Source organism: Xenopus laevis, chromosome 9_10S (genome assembly GCF_017654675.1).
Source record: "Xenopus laevis strain J_2021 chromosome 9_10S, Xenopus_laevis_v10.1, whole genome shotgun sequence".
Taxonomy (NCBI): domain Eukaryota; kingdom Metazoa; phylum Chordata; class Amphibia; order Anura; family Pipidae; genus Xenopus; species Xenopus laevis.
In genome coordinates, this window is record NC_054388.1 from 94236258 (window position 1) to 94257105 (window position 20848).

The 20848-nt window shown below is 38.7% G+C and overlaps 1 protein-coding gene across 8 annotated transcripts in view; it reads right to left on the bottom strand.

Annotated features, from left to right (window-relative positions):
* Positions 1-3699: 3699 nt before the first annotated feature.
* Positions 3700-20848, bottom strand: part of sun1.S (Sad1 and UNC84 domain containing 1 S homeolog) — a 40672-nt gene continuing 23523 nt past the window's right edge. For 7 of the 8 annotated variants that reach the window (XM_018239152.2, XM_018239155.2, XM_018239153.2 and 4 more), the window contains 15 exons: positions 20555-20665; positions 19576-19674; positions 19100-19193; positions 16725-16783; positions 14411-14550; positions 13948-14184; positions 13380-13454; positions 13209-13249; positions 11547-11688; positions 10604-10849; positions 10348-10432; positions 8811-8926; positions 6811-6978; positions 4646-4738; positions 3700-4525 (listed from right to left, as the gene is read on the bottom strand). In XM_018239152.2, the coding sequence (XP_018094641.1) occupies positions 4412-4525; positions 4646-4738; positions 6811-6978; positions 8811-8926; positions 10348-10432; positions 10604-10849; positions 11547-11688; positions 13209-13249; positions 13380-13454; positions 13948-14184; positions 14411-14550; positions 16725-16783; positions 19100-19193; positions 19576-19674; positions 20555-20665 (1820 nt within the window). In that variant the 3' untranslated portion in view covers positions 3700-4411. The remainder of the gene's footprint in view (positions 4526-4645; positions 4739-6810; positions 6979-8810; positions 8927-10347; positions 10433-10603; positions 10850-11546; positions 11689-13208; positions 13250-13379; positions 13455-13947; positions 14185-14410; positions 14551-16724; positions 16784-19099; positions 19194-19575; positions 19675-20554; positions 20666-20848) is intronic. The other variant, XM_041579278.1, reaches the window with a different exon arrangement.

Genomic DNA, 20848 nt, shown 5'->3' on the forward strand with positions numbered 1-20848 from the left:
TCCTCGTGGGTGGCGGGCGGGTTGAGCTCTTCTGCTCTCCCTACTCGCAACCTTCAAATGCCGACTTCCGGTTTTATAGTCTTGCATCTGCTCGCCCCGCCCCATTGTAACGTCATCGGCGGGTCTATAAAAGGACCCCCAGAAGGAGCTGCAGGCGGGCGCGGGTCATAGCAGGACAGGTTAGGTTCGGGTGCGGGTCAGGGAAACCCTGACTCGCACATCACTACTGTGCACATCTCTGCTCTCCAGCAGCACGCTTCCGCACCTCCTTGTCACCACTGATGCGTTTCACCGTTCAGGCTTCTTCCAATACTAGTGACGGAATATCCATACTTGATACATGCCATTAATAACCCGTTGTCTGTGAATATAATAGATCACCAGAACCACTGCGGATTATAGTGTGGGTATCAATTATACCTAGGGTTGCCACCTGGCCTGTATTTTACCGGCCTGGCCAGTAAAAATGATGGTTGATCCCAATGATATTAATAGGGAAAAAAGATAAATGTATAGGAAGGCCGGTATTTTTTTCCAGAAAAAGTGGCAACCCTAATTATAGCCTATGATTAAGCGATACAATCCCGAAACGCGTTAGACGGTTTACAGCAGTTTTTTCTAATAAACATATCCAGAAGTGCCGTTAGCCTGTGGAGTTTTTGATCAACCCTAATTATACCCCATTCTCTCTCATCACCCATAAGTACAGTGTTTGATGTGTTTTTCTCACCATTCACCACAGTAAAAGGCAATCTTTGGGGTGCACTGAGTTAGGTGAAGCTAAACACTTGTTTGGTGGCAAACTAATTAAAAATACTACACTATATTATTTTTTCCTCCTCAAATATACATTTAAGGTATACAGCGATTTATTTTGAAACTCTCCTCTAGGTCTGTTGGCTTCTGCTACATTTTTTGAAGTCAGAGCCAGAAGTGTACAGAATATGACACTACACACAATACAATATCAGATAGGACAGGTTACTTTCCTCCCCCCCTCCCAAGCCAAATCAATAGTGCTACTGTCAGTGTAGGGAGCTGTAGAATATTTATGAGAATTGCACAACACCATATTTGTTGCAGGTGGGGAGCTTACCCCTTTTATTTAAAGTGACCACCTGTGTATCAACGTTTCCCTCCCTCCCTTCGTTAGGATCCTGGGTTGTGTTGGCTAGGGTTTGCAAAAAACAGACTCTTCCAAAACCAAGGCTGTTTTGGTCAAAACCGGATAGGTGGTAATCCTTTGTATTTCTAGGAACGTTCCCCGCACTGCCTCAGCTTGATAACAGAATGCATCCAATCCTCCACGGGTACACTGCTATCCCGATATATACTTCAAAATTTCCAAGAATGAGGAGAGCACTCGTAGATAGCAATTTATGCTGTGATGTGTTTATTCAGGCTATTACACGACATGTTTCGGATCCATGTTGATCCTTTATCAAGTGTAACGTTAAAGAAACCCTAAAAATGAATAGGGCTAAAAATACCATGTTTTATATACGGAGCTTATTTCACCATCCTACAGTTTCAGCTTGTCAATAGCAGCAATGATCCAGGACTTCAAACTTGTCACACGGGGTCACCATCTTGGAAAGTGTCTGTGACACTCACATGCTCAGTGGGCTCTGAGCAGCTGTTGAGAAGCTAAGCTTAGGGGTCGTTGCAAATTATCAACAGAAAATGAGGTTGACCTGTAATATAAGCCGATGTTACAGGACTGATTATTAAATTCTGATGCTAATTGCACTGGTTTCTGTGCTGCCATCTAGTAATTATCTGTATTAATTACTAATCAGCCTTATACTGTGACATTTCTATTCTATGTGTACTGCATATTGTGAGTGGGCCCCTAAGCTCAGTAAGTGACAGCAGCACAGAGCATGTGCAGTGAATCAGCAGAAAAGAAGATGGGGAGCTACTGGGGCATCTTTGGAGACACAGATCTTTACTATTAAAGGGCTTTGGTTGCCTTGGGCTGGTACAGAAGCACAAAACAATGTACAGTATTTCTAGCTACTTCTTTAGTTTAACTTTCCTTGTCCTTTAAGACCCATAAAAAAACTACAGTGCTCAAGTATAATGTTATTGTAGAACTGTATATGCACACATTTAAAAACGTCCTGGCTGCCAACTTTAAGGTATTATGGAGGGGGCAGGTACCCCAATTTCCTTCCACAAGCCAAAAACACACAGACAAGCTTCTGATTAAACTGACCTTAGAATGTAAGCTCCACTGGGGCAGGGACTGATCTGAATGATATATAATCTCTGTAAATCAGAGTGTAAATGTACTGCTGCTAGATTAATAACAGATTTTCTTTTTTAACGTCCTATACCTGTAGCTTCTCATATAGTCATGTGTGGGATTGTTACTCATTGACTTCACTTCTATGACATCACGGTAGACATTGAAGTGAAACAATCCATTAACAGAAAAAGATAATGTTTATTACCATTTCAAATATTACATGCAATCAAAAAGTCAACTCTTTAAAACAGTTTAATTTTTTTTCAGTATGGAGCAAGCAAAGAAAAGTCACTGAAAAAACAAAATAGCTAGAAAAGCCTTTACAAAAATACATTGCACAAAGTCCTTTTTTCATCTTTAAAAATAAATTATTGTTCTTGGGAAAAAAAGCCCCCACCCCTCCCCTTTATACTACCTCCCAAATTTGACTTGCATAGAATATTTGACTTCTAATATTCAATTCTATACATCTCATGACTGTTTTCTTGTATGTAGATTGTGAAATATACACAAACTCTATTCACAAAGCCACTCAGGGGAATTGGCTCTGGTACAATGCTTTAACCCTTTCACTGGTTAATATTTGGGATCAGGCTTAAGGGTGCCGATATTGTAAAACAAACAGGGATGCACCGAATCCAGGATTCAGTTTGGGATTCTGCCGAATCTGATTCGGCCGAATCCTTCTGCCCGGCTGAACTGAATCCGAATTTGCAAATTAGGGGCGGGGAGGGAAATCGCGTGACTTTGTCACAAAACAAAAGTAAAAAATGTTTTCCCCTTCCCACCCCTAATTTGCATATGCAAATTAGGATTTGGAATCTGTTTGGTATTCGGCTGAATCTTTAGCGAAGGATTCGGGCTAATCCAAAATAATGGATTCGGTGAATCCCAAAAAGCAAAAATACACACAAAAATATGGCACTAGAATTTCAAATATACATTACATGAACAATGCTTCAAAAACGACTGTAAACATAGCAGCTGGCAAGACATGGGTAGTACATTTTCTGGGTATTAAAGGGTCATATACCTCCCCATATAATGTAAAAATAATCAGGGTGCTCTTCTGAGCACTTTCTGTAGAGCACCCTCTGTCTGGACAGGACAATGCAGTTTACTGCAGCAGGAAGCATCCCCTGACACTTTGCAGCTCACTTCTACTGATTTGATCACATTTGCATAACGTTTAAGCATCCACAGACACTTGCTCCTTCCCATGGCCGGGCAGAATAGCAAGGGTCGCTCTTTTGTGAAATTCCATAATACCATGAAATTGAAATAAAAATACCATTAAGTACGTTGGGCCATTTACATTGTGGGGTATATGTCACCTTTAAGTTGAACTGTAAGTATCCAGCGTACACTTGTAATTAAAGTACCATAAAGCACATCTAGCATTTCAGCACAGGTCTCTATATAGAGTATCCTGGGATCATTTTCATACATTCTTCTTACTGTGGCTTTTTTATTTTTTTTTTAAACAAACAAAATGAGTTTACTGAAGAGTTAGTGTGTTTCCTCCTATTTTCTGGATAATAAATCCCAATATCTTTCTATTTAAAGGAACAATAACAAACTAATATGTTCTACAATCTGTTTTCTTATACGTTTCAGTCATTAAACAGAATTCCACAGTATAGGTTTGTTAAATCTATACATATACATATATATCCCAGGTAAATAAACCACTAGATACAGTCAGCTGCCTTTATTAGTGATTGGCTAATGGAGGATATCAAGAACCAATGGAAAAGTAATGTTAATTGGACTTTCTGCAAAACCATTTTATATCTACAAATAGAAGGGGAAAAAAACCCTGAACTTTCGCATTAAGTGCCTTTTAAAAGCATTTCTTTGTAGCTGCCTTCCGCTAACTGGCCTTTTAATCCTGAGTAATTTACATGCAGCATTTTACGGAGCTTGGAGACAAGTTGTAAAGCATACGGATGACAGTTTAAGTGCATATCAAATTGGTTTGCTTGAGTATCTCTCGTTTTCCTGGCAGTGACTGAATGAAGACTGACCATGCAGCATATAATACTGCTGCCCATATTTTAAATATTTTAAATATTATAATATATTATATATATGTGTGTATTCCAGTGTTCCAGGATTGCATTATTTATAATACAAATGTACATTTAAGATAAACAGTGGTTATTGTGCAGGTGTTCCATGTGCCCTAAAGCGATACAGACAGGTAAAGTCTTGCTGGCCCCAATTAGAAAAGATTCTCAGTTCCACAATCTGGAAAGGTTTCCTACAGTCTTCCTAATGAGAGGGGGGGGGGAACAATAAAAATGGTCGTTAATTATCCGGTTGTTAGTATCTGAAATCTCATTGTAATAAATTGTATTCGAATGTGTTGAAGGTGCGCAATGAAATATTTACCTGAATATGGAATACTTGCAAGGGTTCCCCTTCTTGATCATACATGGCACGAAGTAAAACTTGCCCATCTTCCTGGTACTCGTCATCTAGGCCCTGTTTGGGAATGAAAAGCAAAAAAAATGAGCAGTAAACACCAAAGGTCCAGTGTCTGTGAATTCGATCACGGAGGAGATAATACATAGGTTATACATGTTCCCTATAGAAATGAACGAAATGGCATGTTTCTAGTGTAGCACCTGATTAAAGGGGTGGTTCGCCTTTAAGGTCACTTTTATTATGTTAAAGGAACAGGCAATTCTAAGCAACTTTTCATTATTTATTTATCATTTTAGTTGTCTTTTTCTTCGGATTCTTTGCAGCTTTCAAATGGGCATCGCTGTCCCCTTCTAAAACACAAATGCTCTGTAAGGCTACACATGTATTGTTACTTTTTATTACTCCACTTTCTATCCAGACTCTCTCCTATTCATATTCCAGTCTCTTATTCAAATCAATGCATGGTTGCTAGAGTACGTTGGGCCCTAGTTACCAGATTGCTGCTGAAATTGCAAATTGAAGAGCTGCAGAATAAAAAGCTAAATAACAAAAAACACAAAAAATGAAAACCAATTGCAAATTATCTCAGAACATCACTCTCCACATCATACTAAAAGTTATCTCAAAGGTGAACAAACCCTTTAAAAACTCATGAGACCAAATTCATAACTGGAAGATAATAGGGTCACTGTACTGTGCGATGGAGTTTTGCTTCAGCGTGCCACCATCAAATGGGATCCCTGCTAAATTGAAAACGATTGCTATTACTCAGATCCTGCAATGATTATGTCTTGGATCAGTGATTACCTGGGCTCATTTATAAGCAGGCAGCCAAACAACATATCTAAATTCTCAAGTAGTTACCAATGTACAGTTTCCCAGCTTGCTAAGCAACAGCACCAGTGTGTGGAACAAACTGCCCAAATCTGGCCATGCTTTTCCCAATCAGTGCACTATGTGATGGATCATAAACTAGGAAAATATATTTGGGACAGAACAACCAAAGGGGTTGGACATAAAACAGAGGCTATTGTGATATATTGGAAACCTTTTGTTTCATACTATTAAATAGCTATTTATCTTTTGGGCACCTGTATTCTAAGGGTCAGGGCACAAAGGTCCTCTTTTTCGGGGCGACTAATCTTCCCAAACTGCCTCCCCTGCCGGCTAAAATGTAAATCGCCGGCGGGCTGGCACTCTGAACGATTGGTTTTCCCGAAGTCGCCAGCGGGATGCCACACTGAGTGATCAGTTTTCCGAAGTCGACTTCGGAAAACTAATCGGTCCAAGTGCCATCCTGCCTGTGATTTACATTTTAGCCGGCAGGAAGGCAGTTTGGGAAGGATTAGTCGCCCCGAAGAAGAGGAGATTTGTCGTCTAATCTCCCCGAATGTGCCCGTATGCCCTGACCCTAAATGTACAAGAAAAAAAAAAAAAAAAAAGGCATCTAATGGCAGTATCCTAAATTTAAACATCTAATTCAGATACAGGTATGGGTCCTGTTATCCAGAATGCTAGGAACCTGGGGGTTTCCAGATAACGGACCTTTCTGTAATTTGGATCTTCATACGTTAAGTCTACTAGAAAATCATGTTAACATTAAATAAATCCAATAGGCTGGTTCTGCTTCCAATAAGGATTAATTATATCTTAGTTTGGATTGAGTACAAGCTACTGTTTTATTATTACAGAGAAAAAGGAAATCATTTTTAAAAATTTGGACTATTTGATTATAATGGAGTCTATGGGAGACAGCCTTTCCGCAAGTCGGATAACGGGTTTCCAGATAACTGATACCATACCTGTACTACCAAATATTTAGTTATGTCAGTTACCGCAGTCTAACCTTGTGCATATCAGTTGCTGGCACTGCAAACCAAATGATAAAGACTTTATGGACAGTTGAGGTTTTAAAAAAAATAACATTAATTAAAATGTTCAATGTAACATAGCACAAGGCAAAGAGATCTGCAGCAAACCAAGATTAAGCCAACAGAATTTACTGTAAACACCAGAGTTTATTACTCAAGAGCAACTGCTTTTAAGGCCGAATGGAATAAGTAAACAGCTGCTCTACAATGAAAGCAAAAAAATAAAAAAAAAATAAAACCCACAAACAAATCACTTACATATATTGCAAAATCTTTAGGTGCGCTTGTAATGTTTCCTAATGGTGAGAGGGACTTGGGTATGTGCTCAATAGAAAAGGCAGTTGGGTAAATCATCCTTGATAGTCGAACGACAAGGAATCCTTGGGTTCCCTTAAAGGCCCAACAGTTTCCTGGGTACATATCCGGCTATGAAAAGTAAAGAGATTTAATGATCAACAGACAAATCTAGACTCCAAATATCCAAATCAATTAATGTTAAAAGAACTCTGAACATATAATAGATAGAAAGACAGATAGTGGTGCTTGAATTTTCAATATATTTTTTTAATATGACCTTAAAGGAGAAGGAATAGCATTTTACACTTGGGGTGCCAAAAGTTAGGCACCCCCAAGTGATTACTTTTACTTACCCAACAGCCCAGGCCAGTGCTCCTATCAGCAGAAAGCCGCACCGGCCTGGGATTCTTCTAGCGACCAACATGGAGAGATCCTCTTCCTGCTTCTTCGGGTCTTCTCGCAGTAGAGCGGAAAGCCGGACTTTAACAAAAAAGGCGGTTTATTTCGCTCTACTGCGCGTGCATCTGCCCCGGGAACTTTGTAAACCGATAAGCAGGAAGAGGATCTCTCAGTGGTGCTCGCTGGAAAACCCCCAGCCCAGTTTTCTGCTGATAGGAGCACCGACCAGGGGTGTCGGGTAAGTAAAAATAGTCACTTGGGTGTGCCTAACTTTTAGCACCCCAATTGTAAAATGCTATTCCTTCTCCTTTAAAGATGATCTTCTTACACAAGTCCTAAAACTAGCAAATGAGAACCCAATTAAACAAAGTAGTCAAAAAAACATTATTTCTTCTGCTTTAATCTTTGTTTGGTACATCAATTTGTATGTTGAGATATTGTACTTCTCCCTCTGCAAAAATGCCTTTGTAGATTTCCAAGTGTGTTTAGGGTCATTGTCTTATAATATTATATCCAACACCCGCGTAACTTCAAATTTGTGACTGATGCTTGAACATTATCCTGAAAAATTTGTTGATATTCAGTTGAATTCATCCAACCCTCGACTTTAACAAGGGCCCCAGTCCCTGAACTAGCCACACAGCCCCACAGCATGATGGAACCCCCACAAAATGTGACAGTAGGTAGCAGGTGTTGTTCTTGGATTGCAGTGTTCTTTTTCCGACATGCAAAGCACTTTTTGTTATGACCCAATAACAATATTTTTGTCTCATCAGTCCAAAGCACTTTGTCCCAAAATGACTGTGGCTTCTCTAAATGAGCTTTTGCATACAAGCGGCCGTTTGTGGTGTGAGTGCAGAAAGTTGCTTTGAGGATCCCATGCTGTCACTCTTCAGAGGAGAGTCAAACAGAAGCACAACTTGCAATTGGCCACCTTAAATACCTTTTCTTATAATCAAACACATCTGCCTATGAAGTTCAAGGCTTAATGAGCTAATCCAACCAATTTGGTGCTGCCAGTAATCAGTATTGAGCAGTTATATGCATTCAGATTATCAAAATTACAAGGGTACCCAAATTTTACACTATCTGTCCCAATTCTTTAGAAAACTTTGGTAACCATTCTTACTGTTTTTTTCAGAGGTTCTCAGAAATCTTTCTTCAAGCCATGACACTTCCAAAAGCCTGTGTTCTTAATTTCTTTATATAAAGCATTGGTTACCACTTTCACACCTAATTATCATCCCATTCATTAGAACACCGACTCTCAATTTCCCTTTTAAATGATTTTAGAATTGTAGGATGTTCCCATACTTTTCCACACACAAATATGCAATTTTGGATACTTTTCCTCAATAAAAGAAAATGAACAAGCATTATGTTTACAGCGCCATCATTATCTAGGCTTAGGACTTGAGAATTCAAACTTTTTAAGCACCACACACACATAGAATTCAAACTTTTTAAGCACCACACACACATAGGGCTAAAAAGCAGGGTAAATTTCTGAAGCTCAAAGCATCAACTTTGGAAGGCTTGGAATATCAGACCGTTACACTCACCTGTATAACCACTCTAGGGGATTGTGAAAAATACCACAAAGGAATGCCAAACAAGCTCATTAAAGCGGTCTTTGTCCCATATGTTTCAGAGCAACGAGTACCAAGGATACCGCCACCTTTGAAAGGAAAACAAAATCTCAGCACCAATGAGGAATAAAGTTACAGTTATTATCCTGAAAAAGTGTCCTGTCCTCTTGCTTTACTCATCCATTCAAGCCACTAACATACAAAATATTAAAGGAGAAGGAAAGCTACGGAGGAATTTCATTGCCAATAGATTAGCTGCAATAGTGCAAGCTAGAATGCTATATTTATTCTGTAGAATGTTTTACCATACCTGAGTAAAAAGCTCTAGAAACTCTGTTTGTTTAGGATAGGAGCTGCAGTATTAATGTGGTGAAACATCACTTCCTGCCTGAGTCTCTCCCTGCTCTGGGCTCAGATTACAGTAGAGAAGGGAGGGGAAGAGGCACAAACTGAGCATGCTCTTGCCCAGGGCAATGAGGTTTATGCTGAAAACAGGAAGTCTGATACAGAAGCCCATGAGTACACAATAGAAGGAAAGAAATGCTGTGTTTCTTTTGACAGGGGACTCAGAGCAGCACTACTTTGGGGGTGTACTGGTATATTTAGATGGACCTTTCTGATAAGGCTTACTTAGTTTTAACCTTTCCTTCTCCTTTAAAAGCGATGGTGAACTTCTCTTTTACACCAGTCATTCCAGTGTTTTCTTGGCAGAATGCAGCCATGCTTCTTTTTAAGAATCCTTATCCAGGCCATCCTTTATGAAAGGGACCTTTACTGGCCCCTGGCCAATTTGTCTTCTGGTATTTGAAGAGGCTGCACACTAAACATTACATTTAAACCATTGGCCTATTTCCATTACAAATCTCTAGTACAACTCAAGGTACATGCCAGTTATTAAGCATTCTTAGGCACAATAAACCACCTAATCCCTGCTAATAGATGCTTCCCATTCATTTGAACAGGAAATGTATTGCATATGACAGACTACTCCAAGTAGGGACGTATTAGCTGAAAATGCTCGCTAATAAAAACCGTTACATTAGGTTATATGTGCAAGATCACTTGTTAATATATAGTGAATAAAGTACCCCCTATTGTAAAATATAAGGATATTATAAGTCACCGAGGAGTATCCATGACCATATAAAAGCATGAGGCCAAAGGCCGAGTGCTTTTATACAGGTCATGGAGCTCAGAGGTTACTTCTAATATCCTCATATTTTCCAACAAGAGGTACTTTATTTATTATAATACACAAGTTTTAGTGAGTCATGTGACAAAAATGCCCATCACTACAGTTTATAACTGATGACATCACTAGTCACTATTCATAAGGATATCATTTACAGGATATTCATGGCTTTTGTGTATTATAGGATTATATTATAGCCACATCTATGCAAATGCAGTATACCAGCACATATTGCATGCAAATCCTATACATGGAAGGATCCCTCCCTCCCAGGTTGATGAACTATTTTAAACAAATAAAAAAAAAAACAATTGTTACCTCCAGATTCCAATGCAAAATCTGCCATACCGGTGCGATCTTGGGAGTAGAGTCTCAGAGCATTATTTATCATCACTCGAGTTTCCTGCATGTACACAACAGACACATGTGTATCAAAATGTTTTATATATGCAGCTTGCATACATTGCACAAACAACTGTTAGTGCCTTTTATTATATAACCCCATTAGTCATTAAGTTTGCCCTGGAGCAGTAACCCATAGCAACCAAAAATCTAAGCATGGTGGTACATTTACCTCTTTAGAAATGCCATCTATTGCCCCAGTAACTGCAGCCTCCACCACTTTTGTAGACGGGATCGGCTTTGTTAGGGTAACATGGTGTGTAATGTTTTGGAGAATTTTCAGCTCCATTTCCTGCAGCCTGCTATTGAAATCTCCCGTATTCACAAAATTTGCAGACAGCCACCGCACTAAGGATTCTGGAATATTTTCCTGGCTGGCAAACATCATTTCAACTGATTCTTTAACTCTTGCATCCACCTGTTAATTGACATGAAAAACATGAAAATTATACACGTCAGTCATAATAAGCTCAACACGTGAAGTCTCATGTCCGTAACATGAGAGAGGTGGAAGATCTTAGTTTATTACCCAACGACTGTTTAACGAATATCTATAATGATGTTGTTTATCACATCAATATTTATATCTAATTAGATACATTTAAATAAACATAACTCATCAGTTTAAATATGTTTGTACAATAACACCTACATGTTCGGTGGCAGTACAAAATCATCTCTAAAACCAAGCAGGCTGTAGGTCTCAAACCTAAAAGAAATGGTAGTTAAGGGAACTGCAAAACTCAAGGCAAGATGGGGAAAAGAATAGAGAACTGCTCATTTGCTGGTCAGAAAGACCCTCATACTACCACAAGTGCCAGGCGCAGGCACGAATATATAAATAAGCAACAGCTATCAGGTGGTGGGTCCACAAGCAGCTGAAATTGTGCTGCACCAGCCTGATCCCACCCAACCTGTAGTTTCAGGCCAATCCATGTAACGCTACTGGACTGATGAAGCAAAAACTGATTTGGCCAAAATCATCAAGAGTTAAAGCAAAATCACCAAGAGTCAAAGCAAAACACTTGCCAACTGTTAAACATAGGATTATACAGTAGTTAGAGAAGAGGATAGACTGATGGTTCATCTTATACAGTATTATCTTTTTTAAATACCTTTTGCAGAAGGCAGTCTGGGAGGTCACAGCTGGTCTGTGCTGTCTGTCTGTTTAGGAAAGCAGCTTTGTATTTTTCAAACTCTTCCTCCAGACTCTCAATCCGCCTTCTGAGAAGACCCTGATCATGAATTTCACCTCCGCTGAAACAAAACTTGTATTTGTCATAACCAACTACACCAGCATCCAATAGAGAAGAGAGGCACAGAAAGCCATTGATTGGACTGCACAGACAGGAGTATAAATTTGTCTCTAAGGAAACCAAGTGCCACAATCACAAACACATTCATACAGGTTTACATTGCAAAGCCTTGTATTTGTGAATAATCTGTCTGATGTACTCATTATTTGTACAGCGCTGAAAAATAAATTAGCGCTTTATAAATGTGTGCTAATAATCATAAATGCTACAGAAAGGGACTTAAAATTATTTAATAATGTGGAGAACACTACTTGAAAACAGAAGCAGTGCTTAAAAAAATGAATGTATTATGGTATTATTCAGCCAATTTCGGGAAACAAAGTGCAAATTGTATATGCAAATAGTAGATCTTTTTACAAATACCATTTACATGTCAGGAAATGTCCATAAGGTGCTTTGCATCAAGGATTTTGTCATATCCAATAGCACGTGCAGGACTCCAGTCAATGGTACCAGACGTCCACACATCGTGTATTATTAAAACATTTTGCAGGGAATAAAAAATGGGATCAGTTCCCTTACACAAGAACAATTAAAGGGGTGGTTCACCTTCAAGTTAACCTTAAGTATGTTATAGAATGGTTAATTCTAAGCAATTTTTCATAAAATTTTTTTTTAAGTTTTTGAATTTATTTGCCTTTTTGACTTTTGCCAACATTCAAAATGGGGTTCACCGACCCATCTAAAATCAATCAATCACAGCCCTTCGTAGACTATTTTCCATACTATTTCTCTTTAACTGGATCACCTGCACACCTGTTTGTGAGAATCAAACAATGTGGAAATCAAGTATATTCCTGACTGTTGGTTGAGGTTACATTTGCTTTAGACATCTAGGGGCAAATTTACCTAGGGTCGAATATCGAGGGTTAATTAACCCTCGATATTCGACTGCCGAATTGAAATCCTTCGACTTCGAATATCGAAGTCGAAGGATTTAGCACAATTCGTTCGATCAGAAAATTGTTAGGAAGCCAATGGGGACCTTCCCCATAGGCTAACATTGGCCTCGTTAGGTTTTAGGTGGTGAACTTGGGGGTCAAAGTATTTTTTAAACAGACAGTACTTTGACTTTTGAATGGTCGAACGATTTTTAGTTCGAATCGTAGCCCATTCGAATCGTAGCCCATTCGATGGTCGAAGTAGCCAAAAAAAAAAACGATCATTCGAAATTCGACGTTTTTTCTCTCTATTCCTTCACTCGAGCTAAGTAAATGGGCCCCCAAGGGTTGGTTACTTCTTACATAACCAAATAAATAAAAATGTTGACTGTGTATTGTTTTGTGTTTAGCACAATGTATATAGCAGAGTGCTGTTACTGTTGGTTATGATATAGTAAATTCTGTGCATATTTAAAACAGACCACTTATGTCAGAAAAATCTGTAATGCAAAAATCAAGTTGTGTGTAAATCACATTGCTTTTACCAAAAATGACATTTAGTTACATTTAGTTTTATTACCTGGTTCTTGACTCTGATAATTTTCTATCTTCCTCTATAGCCTAAGGGGGGGGGGGGAACAAGTTAATCAAATTAGTGCATTAATGCTCTAAAAATAAATTCTATAAATGGAACACTACTCTAGCAGCCCTTGTACACCCCCACAGGACTCTAGAAACAGCAGCCTCATACCTGTGATACTTTTTCAAACAGTGTCTCCAAATGCACAATACGCGCTTCATGATTGCTGATGGCGTTTGAAGAATCCTAAAATTAAACAGGGAAAGGTTATCCATGCTATTCTGGCTTCTGCCCTTTCAAATTACCTACATTTTTGCAAAATCAAGCCAACTTATTGCAATGTGAGTAAAATAAAGCTTAGTCCCAACAACAACAACAGCTTCTGTATCATCTGAACAGTTATAAAAGTATCCTTATATTTCCTCTACTTATTTTAGCCCTCCAAAGGGTCAGTCCAAAGTACCTATCCGTGCTTTTATTGGATAAATACAGTGCTGTCTGCAATCTATTCATCGGGGGCAGGCTGGGATGACCCTTAGTTTGTGCTTCATTGAAGTGATCAAGCCACCTATACAAGAGCCAAAAGATACAACAGCACTGGCCTTTTCACAAAGCTCAGGCTTTACAAATCTTACAATTACAGGTGCTTCTTGGATGTAAATGTGAGCGTATAAACCATAAAAAGGAGCAGGAGACAAGTGGGTGGGAACTGTGAAAACATTTTTTTGAAAAAAATTACCACAGAGGGTTCCTTCTTTCCAACAGTCTGTTTAGCAAAATGCTGCTCGAATATGTTTGTAATAATCGATGACACATGGCTTTCATCATTCATCTTTTGAACTTGCTCTTGTATCTTCAGGACCAGAACATTCATTGTTTTATAGTCTTCCATATGGTCACTGTGCTTACGACCCATTAATCCCAACTGCTTTTCCAACTCTTTTACTCGGTCAGTATCATACCACAAGCTCTCTTCCTGAAATGAATGGCGACATACAGAAACTTTAATTGCACTGCACTTGCATGGTGATGCTACAGTATTACGGAGATTTACTTGCTAAGCAATGGTGTATTGCAGAATCCACTAACAGAGGCCGAGTTATCAGCTGAATATAGTATAAAAATACAAAAATAAATCATACTCTACTTCTGATGTCAAAAAGGTATACTGGGATGTGAGAATATATCTTACTGTGTCATACCTTGATGCCTGGACTAGATATAGTGCTTTCTGGAGAAGGCTCGAGGCTGGCAGCTGTTTCTTTAACCGTATCAGATGGAAATAATCTTATACTGCCGAATGCAGGAAGCAGTATATAATCTGAGCCCCATAAGTAAAGCCCTAAAATATAAAATTTTGAATTGCATATATTTAAAAGCAGCAGGGAGGGGACAATAAAATCAGAAAGACACACAATGCCAGTTGAACTTTGAGAGGCTAGAGCACTTTGAAAGCATAGGAATAAATAAAATAAAACCTCTGGTGCCCTAATCCTCCAACAAATAGTATACAGGATGGGCTCTGAACACAATTTTTTGCATTAAAACGGAGCGGGTCGTTTACAACTCTAGAGAAAAAGGTCCCCAACCTTTTTAACCCATGAGCCACATTTACATGCAAAAAAAAAAAAAAAAGCTGGAGAGCAACATAAAATAGAGCAACATAAACATGCTAAAAGTTCCTGGGGATGGCAATTATGGGCTGTGATTGGCCATTTGGTTATCCCAACAGGGGGCACAGTTTGGCAGTACATATGGTTTTTATGCAACTAAAGTTTGAATTTTAAGGAGAACTAACCCCCCCCCAATAAGAAAAGCCACATCTACTACTTTAGATAGTCCCCCCCCTGCTTCCTACCCACAGTGCATTTTTCTAAAGGGTCCCTGGACAGCATGCTCACTTATTTATGCAGAGTAGCGCATCAGAGCTCATGGGCCCCATCTTCCAGGTCTTTGGTCTTCTTGGGATCCTCTTCCTTTCCTTCAGAAATTTAAACAACTTTTCAGCATATGCGCAGCTGGCACGAATGCATGCACCAAATATGGCATGTTCCCTAACAAAAGAAGACTGAAGACCCGGGAAAATGGTGCCCTTGAGCTCCGCCGCACTACTTAGTATAAATAAGTGAGCATGCTGTCCAGAATAATGCACTTTGCAGGTAGGAAGCAGTGGGGGGGGGGACTATCTAGGGTAGTAGATGGGGCTTTTCTTATTGGGGGGGTTAGTTCTCCTTTAAGATAGGAATTCAAAAATAAGCACTTGCTTTAAGGCAACAGAGGGCAAAGTTCATGGGGTCAGAGGGCAACATGTTGCTCATGAGCCACTGGTTGGGATCACTGGTCTATAGTGTCGCCACTGTCAGAAGCCTATATGTGGATATGGTCAGCCGGGTGGATGTGGCAGGACTCAATCTGTTGGATTATTTTATATTTAGTAAACTGCATAGTACAGTATATAAAAGTCATTCTGACATGAGGACCTACAGGACAATGCCATGGACTGCTGAATTATCTGAAGACTAGTTGGCTGCAGTTAAGTTAGTCTTACATATAAAGATGCTTGGGCTAATGATTGAATCAGAATTTGAGCTATGCAGACCGCCTAGATGACTATTACATTAATGCACAGATGTGTTCCCTAATCTGACCAAAATTTTTTAAAAAAAAAATTAAAAAATCTAACCTTACCTAATCACTTATTTTCCGCCAGATATTGGTTGAGCAGGCCTCTTGGCCAAGACCATACACGGGCCAATAAGATGCCAACTTAGTCATGCAGAATTGACTAAATAAACTTACTGGCCCTAGTCTTAAAAGTATAATTCATCTTTAAAATATTTTAGTACAGTCTGCAAGGTTTTTGTTTTTAAAAAAAAAAGATTTTAGCGGCTTTGGAATTTCAGCAGCTACTTGGTTGTTAGGGTCCAATATATACCAGCAACCAGGCAATTTTCAAGAGAGACATCAGGCTATGAATAGGTGACGGCTAGTAATAGGCAAAGCAGTCCTGTTTCACCCAAAAATATTACAAACTCTGGAAAAAAAAATGGGAAAAACTCGCATACGCATTATAGTCAATGGACGCCAAAATTATTAACGCTCAACAATTACACGAGCGACAATTTTTACATGCGCAATTTTTTTGTCCATATAAGTCAATGGGCGCAACAATTTTTATGCATACAACAATTTTTACACATGAGATTTTTTTGTTCAAATGCATTAAAGTCAATGGGCACCAATTATTTTGATGGGAGACAATTTTTGGTGGCGAAATGTGGAAAATTTGCAGCCAATCCATGCCTGGCGAATAAATTCGCCCATCACTAGTGAGGGCCTAAAGAGAAAGATTATAAATACAGATGCATATTAACAATATTGTAGACAAATAGTTTTTTGGCTGCTGGGGGTCAGCGACCCCCATTTGAATTTAACATTCTAGAACATACTAAAAGTTACCTCAACTATGAATTACCTCTTTAAATGTACACTAGTCAGATATCTGAATGAACTTACCAAGCAAAAGTAGCAAGGGCAAGAGCAGAAGTAACCATTTAGACGGCTTTGAAAGGCATCTAGAGCAAAGAAATGTGATTTATTACAAAGAATCCTATATATGACATACATAGTATGAATACAAAGTATGCGTGTAACCCTGAATGTTGCCACACTATACAAATACAATTCTTTTGCCAACTAAAGAGATGTACACACGAAGATGTAATGCAGATAATTTATGCTGAAGCAGTGAAATACTATTGCAAGAGTTGCCCTTATTTAGTAATACAGGCTGTTGGAGAAAAAGCTCCCTATTTTTGTCACCTCAAGTATTAAAGCTGGCATTACCCATGTGCTCACTGATTTGCTAGGATGATAGAGACGATTGCAATTTGGCAATCCACTTGGCCAGCTAAACAGATTTATTTGGTCCCATGACCTGAAGGTATGAGCAGGAGAAAGAACTGCTTCTTACTTGGACCTGCCAATGCCCCAATCCACCAAAGATTTTTAGATTAAGAATTCTGACTTTCCCCACACAGACATGCAAAACTATCAGCCCTCTAACACCAGGCAGTCAAATGTTTTCATTGAAATCAGGCTAACCAAATCAAGATGTGTATGGCCACTTAAAAAAGGGGCAGTACATATTTACATTAACTTTTAGTATGATATAAATGGACCTATCCTTTATTTTTTGTATTTGTAGTAAAAACCTTAGCCTGCAATAAAATGTGTTATCTATCGTTCGGGATCACGGACCAGACTTAATTCTATTAACCACATGAAGGCACACAGGGCATATTTTGTCTTGAAATACAAACTTACACATTTCAGTGTGTCTGCACCCAGGCCGACATATTGGCTCAGGGCGCAGAAAGTTTAAATTCCACATGTGCAAAACAAAGTCATATAATTGTAAAGCCTAAGACAGACTAAATCAAAATACTTGAAAAACAAGTTTTAAGTTTATCTACACTTTTAAGCAACCTATTGCTAAAAAAATAAATAAAAAAAAAATAAAAAATGCACATGTTGCTTTTGTACTCGTCTTCTAACCTTCTTAACACCATTCCTATAGGTTTCATGTTTTCCAGACCTAATTTTGGCAATAAAGCATTTTGTCTCCCAATTACAATTGTGTTCAGAATAATATAGTCTGACATCACTAACCTCATCAATCACTGATTTTTGTAGAAATTATATTTCAACATGGCAAATCGTTTACTAGTAATAGAAAACTAACAGACCCAATAGTCATGACATGCATGCTGCTGATTCTGTGTCACTGATTAATAGACGCTTGTTCCAAATAATTGTCAATTGGGCTGTACTCACACAGACACATGTATGCGCTGAACGCAGGTAAAATGCAACATATGCTGCATCTCAACCTGCGTTTGGCGAGTAAATGTGTGTGTGTGAGTACAGCCCCATTGACAATAATTCAGTGCGTCTACTCCTGCGCTCCCATGCGGCTGAACGGAGGAAATCACAACGCAGGGGAGCGCACAAACACACGTGTGTAAGAGCCCGTATAGTGGGATATAAAAACTTGTAGTACACCAACAACAGATGAAGAGCTACAGAGTGGACATCACTAAGATTTGTGCATGTTGCCCTCAGGCTCTGGCTGACAGTTGGCATGGGCACTTGCGATTTCAAGTGATAAGCAAAGGAGGGCTGGCTATTACTATTGGCAAGTTGCTACAAGCAGCAGAAATCAAAACGCTACATAGTATTATGCACTTGTAGTGAAGGACATGAACACAACAGGGCTTTTAATTAGGGCAGGGCGGACTTCACCCGTATCAGTAAATTCCCAGTGGACAGTATTTGTGGTTCCAGGGCACATTGCTGAGCTTGTGCTGCCGTTTCCCAACACGCAAGTGTTTTAAAATGATTAAAATATAATGTACAGCTACTCTGCAAATTAGTGTGTTTGTGTAAGATCTACTATCAATTATACAGTAGTATATCAATAAGCTGCTGTGTAGCAATGGGGGCAGCCAAAGGAGAAAAGGCTCAGGTTACATAGCAGGTGAGCTCTGTAGAATAAAATGGTGTTCTACAGACCTTATATGTTATCCACTACTTAACCTATGCCATTTAGCACTATTTTAATCGCCTGAATTGCTACAAAAGCAGATTGTTTATATTAACTACAGTAGTTAAGTTTCTGACGCAAACACACCAGTTTTACCAGTGCAGGGCAACAGGACATTATATTTTTTATTACTTTAAAACACGGGAGGGGTTTTTTTTGTGTTACTGTTTTAATGATACGGACACCTTTGAGAGCATGCGTGTTATTAAACTATCCATGCTGGGGACTATACAATAAAAATTTATCATTTGTATTACTTTAAATAAAATACGTATTTCATACTGACCTGGTAAGGATAAACACATTTAATAAAGAAACCAGAGTGGTTAGTTGATACCATCCAGTTCCCAGCCACCAAAGCAAGCTGGAGGCTGCTCGACCTGAAAGAGGTAAAGGAGAGATTAGACATGCTGCATGCTGTTTAAACCATGAAGATTTCACAAAGCAATTCATTTACATAGCCTTACGTGCATAAAACCAGGAGAAACACTTATAGCTTGGCTCTAATACTTGCAATGAAATCAAGGCCATGCAGATTAATGGATATACAAATACTGGATATTTGATCCAAAGCGCATGCAGTTTTTATTCATGAAATAAAGGAGCTGCCAAACAGTTTTGCAAATAATTGTAAAGACAATAATTAACTACTGACGTACAAGATATAAATAAATGCAAGCAATACGAAATTAACCTGGGCATGGAAAGTGCACCAGAGCAGCCTCCAGAGCGGATCGCAATGTGCAAAATCAAAATAATAACCTGGTGAGACAATGGCCAACCAAAGAAACGACAACATCTTCCGGGATACAAACCATCCTGCAGCTCCAACCCTGCGCACTGCTTGTAGTAATAAATAGCCTAAAATACAGGCGAGAGGCAAGTGTACTGGTTACACAGGATAATGAAGAATCAGAAGTTGTTACACAGTAGAGAAATCACAAACAAAACAGACAGACCAGGGAGAAATGCACAAATATAGCAACTTTAGCAAAGCCTGCTCGATCATGCTCGAGTTTTAAGTTCCATGTTAGGAAACAACCAAAGCTCTACGTTATATTTTGTGCCGTGTCTTAAATTCACAGTTCATGGCTAGGGGTAAATAAGAAAAATATAATATTCTTTCCCCATCACCACCAGTATCTCCACATTCAGTTTGGTGTTAAAAAAAAAAAAAAAAAAAAAAAAAGTGAGGTTGTTTATGGGAGAGTATAACTGGTTAACTGGCTTTGCTTTAAATGGGGATACACACAAATAGGATATACATTAAAATAAAGTGATGCAACTTTCAAGCAAAAGCAGAAAACCTTTTGCAGGTGCCTAATTTACTGTACAGGTATGGGGCCGGTTATCCAGAATGCTCTGGACCTGGGGTTTTCCAGATAACAGATCTTTCCATAATTTGTCTTAAGTCTACTAGAAAATCATTTTAAAAAATAAAAAATCCAATAGGCTGATTTTGCTTCCAATAAGTATTAATTATATCTTAGTTGGGATCAAGTACAAGCTTCTGTTTTATGATAACAGAAAAAAAGGAAATCATTTTTAAAAAATTTGGATTATTTAATTATAATGAACTCTATGGGAGAGCGCCTTTCAGTAATTCGGAACTTTCTGGATAACAGGGTTTCCAGATACCATACCTGTACCAGGATAAACATTAGGAGGAGGATTTATGGTTAGTAATCAGAGGCCTATAAAAGATATAACATGGTGCAAATAGAAGAAGGTGCATATAAACCTGTGTAATAAAGGGCGTGACATAGGGTTCCTGTCACCCCTCTACCCCGTGAAGATTGCGTGTGGACAGTAGTATGTGCTTCAAGGTGTTTCGTCCCCTTATAATCATCACCTGTTGGTTGTTGTAACAAATAATGTGATAGTAACACCATAATGAGCAGTATAAAGATTGTCACTAGATACTTTTTCATTATCATATTACTTTACATATAAAACTCAGACAATTGTACTGATATACAGCCAAAAGCATGGTTTAAAATTTTAAGGCCAAAGCTTCAAATATAACAGTTTTATA